General features: G+C 37.2%; 1 protein-coding gene across 1 annotated transcript; it reads left to right on the forward strand.

Moving 5' to 3' along the window:
* Positions 1-1,855: 1,855 nt before the first annotated feature.
* On the forward strand, positions 1,856-7,024 carry ltb4r (leukotriene B4 receptor). Its single transcript, XM_046063901.1, has 4 exons — positions 1,856-1,922; positions 3,308-3,858; positions 4,843-5,119; positions 6,139-7,024. The coding sequence occupies exons 2-4, from the start codon at positions 3,365-3,367 to the stop codon at positions 6,532-6,534; spliced, it is 1,167 nt and encodes a 388-aa protein (XP_045919857.1). The 5' UTR covers positions 1,856-1,922; positions 3,308-3,364; the 3' UTR covers positions 6,535-7,024.
* Positions 7,025-8,131: the final 1,107 nt, after the last annotated feature.

Raw genomic sequence — 8,131 nt, forward strand, 5'->3', positions numbered from 1 at the left:
TTCCTAGACAGGTTTATTATACAATGGGATGTCTCTTTCACCATTTTACCAAACATTAGGGTTAAGGGGGCTCAACACTTTATATGTTGCTTTATAGTGTACTTGCCTCATCACGAGCCGATGGTGAAAAGGGTTACATATGTTTTATGTGTTTAAAGCTGTACGAATTATTATTATTTTTTTTTTGGCCATTTGATGCCACAATGGCAATGACAAAGCAGAAGCAGAATAAACAGAGATGTGGACCCAGATGCAAACAGTCACTAATACAGAAACAAGGCTTACATGTGTTGGTGGCAGGTAAATGTCCAAACAAAGGCAGAATCCAAATGTTGAAAGCATTAATCCAGACGGAAGATATATTCAAATGTCCAGCAGAGTAGTGAGACACTGAGACACGCAGGATCACTCGACAAAGAGCCGACAAAGACTGAACAGAACTGAGGACAATATTTACAGACAACCACACAAGCAGGAAGGGTGCATGAACAGATAAGACACATCAGGTAATCAAAGTCAAAAGACAGGAAACAAAGCTAGATAAAGGCAACAGTGGCAGACAAACTTCTAAGTAAACTGAAGGACACTGAAGTATACAGAAACACATTAGGAAGAAGTTAAAATAAAACATTGACAAAACTAAACTTTCTTTAAAATGTGGAAGTTAAATTCCTGATGTTCTCTTGCATTGCATTTATAAAGCATGATTACTTGTCTTTTTTTAGTGATGGGTTGTTTTCTGTACTGTTCTGAACTGAAGGGAATGAATGAGAATGAGACCAGAGGCAAAACTGGTTTAAATACAGTATATACTATATGAACCATGGTCCATCCATCTAAAAACAAAAGTCAAAAGTTAACATTTGTATTTGACCAACTCCTGTGGGAAATATTATCTGTGCAATGCTCCACTATGTTCACCAGCTAGTTGCTAACTTTGTCTGCCATTTGGTGCTGGACAGATTGTATACAGTGGGTTTATCTTTTTTTTTTTTTTTGCTGACCCATGAGTGTAAATCAAAACAGTAGAGAGTTTTTCTTTGGGATTGTCATATTGATTAGTGCAGCTTTAAACAGAAAACCCTAATCTGAAGTATTTTTTATACTTCACTGTGAGCATGCATGTAAAAAACTCTAAATGCAGAAAAATACAAAATGATGTAAAGCACTTTTTCCGGAAAATGTGGCGCATCACAACTTTTTTATGCAATTCAATACGTCCTGTCTCTAACTTGAGTCAAATGAGATATGTGGAAAGAGAAATATGCTGTAAATCTGCCAAAATGTCTGGTGCAAGAGAAGAAAACTATGAACACGATAGAGGCATGATTTCAACATGTATTATGATGTATCAACAACATCCTGACAGTTTACCGTAATATTCACTCCCTGCCTTATTCACCCTCATGACGATGTCTTGCGCTGTTCATTCTTGCTCTTCATTTAAAATGATGTCATCTGCTCTTTTCTGTTCTAAAATTTGTCAAAATATTTCACATTATGAAACAACATTAGCATGTCTATTTTCTGGATAACTGCAAATACTGCTCTACAAAGGAGATGTGTCAACATTTCTTTGTGAAGCTGCTGTGTATACCAGTATAATGTAGTATGTAATGCACCAATCTGCAATAACAGAATCAAATGTGCAGGAGGAACAACGGCTTCGTTGAAAGTGACTCAAGCTTGCTTCCTGTTGTCACAGGATTTCCCTTCACATGACCCCTCTTACTCAATATATTTATATATATATATATATATATATATATATATATATATATATATATATATATATGTACATTTATTTTTCTCTCCACATGCAGTCTTTAAAGCAGAGGGTAGCCTAGGAGTTAATAGCAGATCAGGCAAGGTGTAAAATAAATGGAAATTGGTAAACATTTGGAGTGGATCTACAGCTGAAGGTATGTGGATGTATAAGGAGTTTTATATTATTCATTAAAACATTACCAATTACCAAAATAGATTTTCCTCTAAAGATAACTGACAAAAACATTTTAGCATACAATTATGTCACACAACTAAGAGAAGGAACGTTAATCTAATGAGAAAGAGCTATTATTATTTAAATACAGCTGGTGAACATTTCATCACTATTTGTGAATTATAATTTATTTCGTAACATAAAGGCAGCTGCTTTCTGTGAAACGTTTCTTTTAGAACGAGAAGATTAAAAGGTTTGATAAGTTTACATTGATCCTCACTGTCTCTTCCGCTCCTTAGTCATTTTGTGGTTCTAAGTACCGGTCAGATTAATTCAGCACATATCATGCTCCTTCAAAAGACCTTTATATTCTCAGATTTATTTGCACAGCTAAAGGAAAATGCACACCTGTGCACACGAGAGGTGCTGGCTTGCAGGTATAAAAACATTTCAGCACATTCTGACCATCTTTACGACTTTAAATTAAACAATGCATCAGAAGCAAATTGCAAAAAAAGAAAAAAAGAAAATAAATATATACATCTCAATCTCTGTAGATCTGAACAATGCAGGACATTAAACAAAATCTTAATATAATAATATAATATAATAATTATAAAATAATAATAATTAAAGTCTTAATACTGTCGCACCACCAAAAAGTCAAAATGACAAAAGAAAACAAGTATACACTTTTCAGTACACAGTGCTTTATTTGACAATGCAATATTAGTGGACTATTCATGCTACACTGTTCAATTTGTTTGCTGCACACAAATCGCAATAAAAAAACGCAATAAATGTTCGGTTATCACATCATGAGAAACTTACAGTGATAATGTATCAAGAAAATGTATGTATGTATGCATCAAGAAAATAGCATTCTGGGTCAACGACATTGCTCCTAAATTTTCATTGAAATTATTTTCGAAAACTTTATCTGTTTATGCATTATAACTGGAATTTTGTCCCTGACTTTGCATTACATATTAACTGGATATTGTGTTCACTTGTTTATATTGTGTGACAATTGTATTTGTCTGCTTGTAATGTATTTGTTGTAACACTGTTTATGCTGCTGTCTCGGTCACTCTTGAAAAAGAGATTTTAATCTCAAGTAGACTTTTGCTTGGTTAAATATAGGATAAATGTATTGCCACAAAGGCAGCACATAAGCTTTTATCTTGTTTATGCTTGTTTGATGATTACAGGAAACTGTCGTCTGTCATGTTCTAGAAATATGTTGTGTAAAGACAGTAACACAGATAGAAAAAAAAACATTGTGCAATATTCCGTGGCATTGACACACATTTACATGTTAAAAACTTGATACAACATATCCTGTTTCCTGTCTGTTTCTTGAAGCTTGTGTCAGATTCAGAGTTGTTGAAGCCAAACTCAGATCCTTCAGAGGCTGTCCAAATGGCATCCAATATCACCACCACCACCTTCCAGTCCTCCTCTGCATCCTTTTCTCTGCCTATCAGTGCCTCAGCCATGGCTGGGATCGCCATCCTGACCATGGCGTTTGTGCTGGGCTTCCCCGGAAACCTATTTGTTGTTTGGTCGGTGCTCTGCCATGTGAAGAAGCGCTCAGTGACCTGTCTGTTGGTGCTTAATCTGGCACTGGCAGACGCTTTTGTGCTACTCAGTGCCCCTTTTTTCCTGCGCTTCCTGGCTGGAGGCAAGGGCTGGGAGTTTGGCTCGGCAGCATGCAAGCTGGTGCATTACCTTTCAAGTGTGAACATGTATGTGTCCATTTACCTCATCTGCCTGATGAGTATGGATCGCTGGCTGGCCGTAACAAGGCCTTTTCTCTCCCAGAGAATGAGAACCAAGCGTTCCCTGCTGGTTCTCCTGCTGGCGGTCTGGGTGTTAGCTTTCATCCTGTCACTGCCGATGCCTTTCTATCGCAGGTAAGACTAAAATTTCCTTTGAAACTATAATGTTTCTAAATGTGCAAAGAACACTTTTTAATGGCTGCCACATGATGTGAAGTGTTCAGTACTGTGTGGAATATATTTTTAATAGATGAGGAAATAAAAACACTTCAGAGGATGATGAATTAATACATTTGCAAATGTCTTATCTGAATTTTTCTTTCATAACAAAATCAACCATAATTAGAAATATGATGCTTTCTATTTTTGGATTGTAGTTATTAGTTATTTTCGAAGACAATAACAGTGTGATGCAGTTTAGCAGGCAGACAATATGTATATGGAAGTTAATCAACAAGAAAACAATTGGTTGGGGCGCCCAGGTGGCCTAGGGTTTAAGGCTCTAACCATGAACCATCACTATATAAAATCACAGCTGTACAAAAGCTTTTAGGTGAGCAAATGAATCATAATTAAAAGACATGATGACAGATGCAGATTTATGACATGATGAAAATAGTCTGCCGTGGCTGTAGTCTAAGAACATAATTTACAACTCAAACCCAATTGTTATTCTCTCAGGTGGTGTTTGCATGAGAACAATACAAACTGCCCAAACGGAGAGTGTGCAGGTTTTAAGACCGTTAGAAAAGAAAGCCCCGTCCTTCACTCAAATCTGCATGGTTCCTCTTGTGGGCTCAAAAACAGATTTTTTCCATCTTAAATATCTGTTCCTATGTGATCTTAAATCTTGAGTTGTTGTGTAATAGTTTTGTCACTAATAAACTTCCATACATCTCATGGTATAGTTAATATAAAAAAGGTTTGGCCTTCACTTCAGACCTTTCTCTCAATTGTCACACATTTTAGTGTGGTTCAGAAATATGCAGATATATCTGCTATACGTTTGGGCTGATACATTAAAGCATGTTGTTAGTAGTATTAGTTAGTAGTAGTAGTATATCCACTGTCACATTTACTTTCTGTTTGTATGAATTGTTTCCTCATCTTCTCTGACAGTAATCTGAAGAAGACACTACCAAACAACATCACTCTGAGCTTTTGCAAGTCATACCACTGGGGCAGCACAGGTCACCGGGTCTTCCAGTACCTGTTTGAGACTATCATGGGCTGCCTGGTGCCTTTCTCCCTCATCAATACCTGTTACTCCTCCGTCATCTGCCGTCTGCAAAGCGCAAAGTTCCACCTTAAAGGGCAAGGCAGCCGCCTCATCCTGCTGATCATCAGTGCCTTTGCAATATTCTGGCTGCCCTATCACATCGTCAACATCATAGAGGTGATTTTGTTAAGCTTTAGATCTTAGAGCTATTAGATGCCAAAAATGTGCAAGCATTCAAACAAGTAAAGTCAGCATAATTAATGAAATTATTTTAAGACTAAGATATCTGTAATGCATGTTGACCCAGACCAATTATGACACATCACTTTCTTTAAACCTACAAATAAAGATATTACTACACCCTGAATCCTTCAGTGAACCCAAGTTGTTATATAAAAACTGTGGGTTTTGAAACTCTTCATCCCATCATCATCACTGGAATTTAAAAGCTTCACAAATGAATGTAAATGTTCAAATAGAAGGACTATTTTGCTCAACTGAACTACAGACCTTTATTTGAAACAACTTCATATTTTACATAAATCCTATTCTAGTAAGACTTTTTCCAGTAAGATTTTTCTAACATGCTCTTGTTATAATTTACTGTTGATGCTGTTTGTTCTAAATGCAAAATCTACAATTATTACTTTTATCTGAAATACTGTTCTCATTCACTATTTAATTGCAGTTGGTTCTACTTTGCTGTTTTTTGATTCTGTGTTTGGTGACTGTCAATAACAGTGAAGTTTCACATTAAAAGTCTTCAGGAGCCTTAAAGGGAATGATTCTTCCCTTTGCTCATATATTTTAAAGTGAAACCGCTGCAGGAAATGTTGAGTTTTATTGACAGTAGCTTACGCCAGGTTAAAAAAGAGCAAAGTAGAAGCGACTAAAATGAAATAGGCTGTGAGAACAGTTTCCCTTCCTTAAAGAAAAAAACTCAAGAGCCACAAAAGTGGTCTGTATGATGTGGCTCTGCTGTTGTACCAGTGGAATTAGTGCTGACAATAAGCTGAATTTACCAGAGCCATTATTGAACAGGTAATTTCACCACCTCACTGTTTTTTGACCAGGCCTTTATTTGAGGGACCTTTATTAGTTTTGGGCTGCATATGTCCACATCACTTAATTGAGAATGTATTTATTTCCTGTTTCCTCCCTACCTATAACCTTTTTTTCTTTTTTCCCTCTTCCAGGTGGTCGGTCTATGTGCGAGCAATGATTCAGTGATCAAGGCGGCCCTTACAGCGCGTCCAAATGTCACAGCCTTTGCTTACTTCAGCAGCGCTGTCAACCCCATTCTCTACGTGTTTGCTGGCAGCTCCCACATCCGCCAGGCCGGCCTCAGCTTCATGGGCAAGCTCTTTGAGGCCACCAACTCGGAGAGCAGGAGCGTATCTACCTTCAGCCGTAGTGTCCATATGAGCCGCAGCAGCTCTTCACCGGATGAGAGCTCTGTCCTGTACACGCTATCGGTCAAACTGGGGAAGTCTTTCAAAAGCAAGAACCAGGAGAGGAGCAGCAGTGTGGCAGGCAATGAGTTCAATGAGCCTGAACTCAAAACTCTGGCCAATATTGAGGAGCTAGAGTAGCACTTCATCTATGCTCCAAACCCAAGACATTTTTCCTGGGCTACACTTCTTCATTAATTAATTATACACAAACAAGCCTTAACTTTCATGACTTTAGAAATTAGACTGAAAAATGTTACCTATGCAGTCATAAAACCTGTCAACAGAATCTACATTTCATAGTTGAAGAACCAACACCTGGCAATGTCACACAATCATGAAAAGAAGTACAGACTCGCAGAGCCATTAGCATGGCCGTCTTGTTCAAAGAACGACTGTTCACAGGTAAAGCCATAACCCCAAAAAAACATTTTCCTTGTTTTTCTTTCCTTGTTTCAGAAATGTACAAAATAATTATCATGTGTCTGCAGAGTTCATATATTTTTAATCACTGCCTCTTTTTGTCAAATAAAAATAATGTTTAAATTTGTGGTCACACACATGACCACATATCTCTTACATGTAGGAATTACAATGTTGTTTTTATTTTTTATAGAAATGTGTATGGTAATTTGTATTCATCAATAAAAGACAATGTGTTAACTTAATAAAGTTTTTATTTATTTATTTGAATTCCGGCTGCTGTGTAATTTTCACAAGAGGTCCAGATAAGTACATGGAGTCCTGTCTTTTTCACACATGTATGCCATTATAATGTACGCAATGTTCAGCAGCATGAACAGAACATTGCATAATAAAGATTTCATCACTTTTGTACATCACTATGTTCGCTATTTCATAACACCTGACTAAAACTGCCGAGTTACAACATTTGACATGGTTAAATGTAAATGCTCCGTACGTGTATAGCGCCTTTCTAGTCTTTTCGACCACTCAAAGCACTTTTACAGTACATCTGCATTCACCAGTCATACACATTCATACACTGAGCCTAAGTGCTCAAACGCAAACTAACATGAACTAACAGGGTTCAGTATCTTGCCCAAGGACACTTTGACACGCAATCAGGGGGAGCCAAGGATTGAACCGCTGGCCTACCGATTAACGGCCAACCCGCTCTACCTACTGAGCCACAGCCGCCCCAATCTCCTTTAAGGTTCAAACAAGTCTCAAATTTCTTGTGAAAACTGAGCAAAGGGCAAAAGGGAACATTTTTACAGAGTAGTCATATTTAAAGTAGTGAACGACAGTGAATAGAGAGATCTAATACAGGATGATGACAGGATGATGACAAAATGTCTTACTGAGCTGAGATTTCCCCATCAGTCACGTCTGAACTGACTGGTGACGCAGTAGGCCTAGCGCTGTGAGAGACATTAGACCTGCAACTAAGAATTCATTTCATCATCGATCAATCTGTTGATGATTTTCAGAATTAAAACAGATAGAATAGTTAAAAAATAGAAAATAGTGAAAAATGTCAATCAGTCTTTCCCAAAGCCCAAGCCCATGACGTCCTCAAATGTCTTATTTTGTCCACAAACAAAAGACATTCAGTTTACTGTTCAAGTGGAGTAATGAAACCAGAAAATATTCACATTTGAGAAGCTGAAATCAGATAATTCGGATATTTCTTCATGAAAAATGCTTCAAAATGATTAATTGATTATCAACGTAGTTGCCAGTTAATTTAATACTTGACAACTGAATAAATTAA

This window comes from Micropterus dolomieu, linkage group LG12 (genome assembly GCF_021292245.1).
Source record: "Micropterus dolomieu isolate WLL.071019.BEF.003 ecotype Adirondacks linkage group LG12, ASM2129224v1, whole genome shotgun sequence".
Classification (NCBI taxonomy): domain Eukaryota; kingdom Metazoa; phylum Chordata; class Actinopteri; order Centrarchiformes; family Centrarchidae; genus Micropterus; species Micropterus dolomieu.

Bases quoted from the DNA above. Each gene is read 5' to 3' on its own strand.
- ltb4r (XM_046063901.1), top strand. From the start codon at position 3,365: ATGGCATCCAATATCACCACCACCACCTTCCAGTCCTCCTCTGCATCC. The intron at 3,859-4,842 runs GTAAGACTAAAA...CTTCTCTGACAG, and splicing joins CCGATGCCTTTCTATCGCAG to TAATCTGAAGAAGACACTAC. The intron at 5,120-6,138 runs GTGATTTTGTTA...TCCCTCTTCCAG, and splicing joins ACATCGTCAACATCATAGAG to GTGGTCGGTCTATGTGCGAG.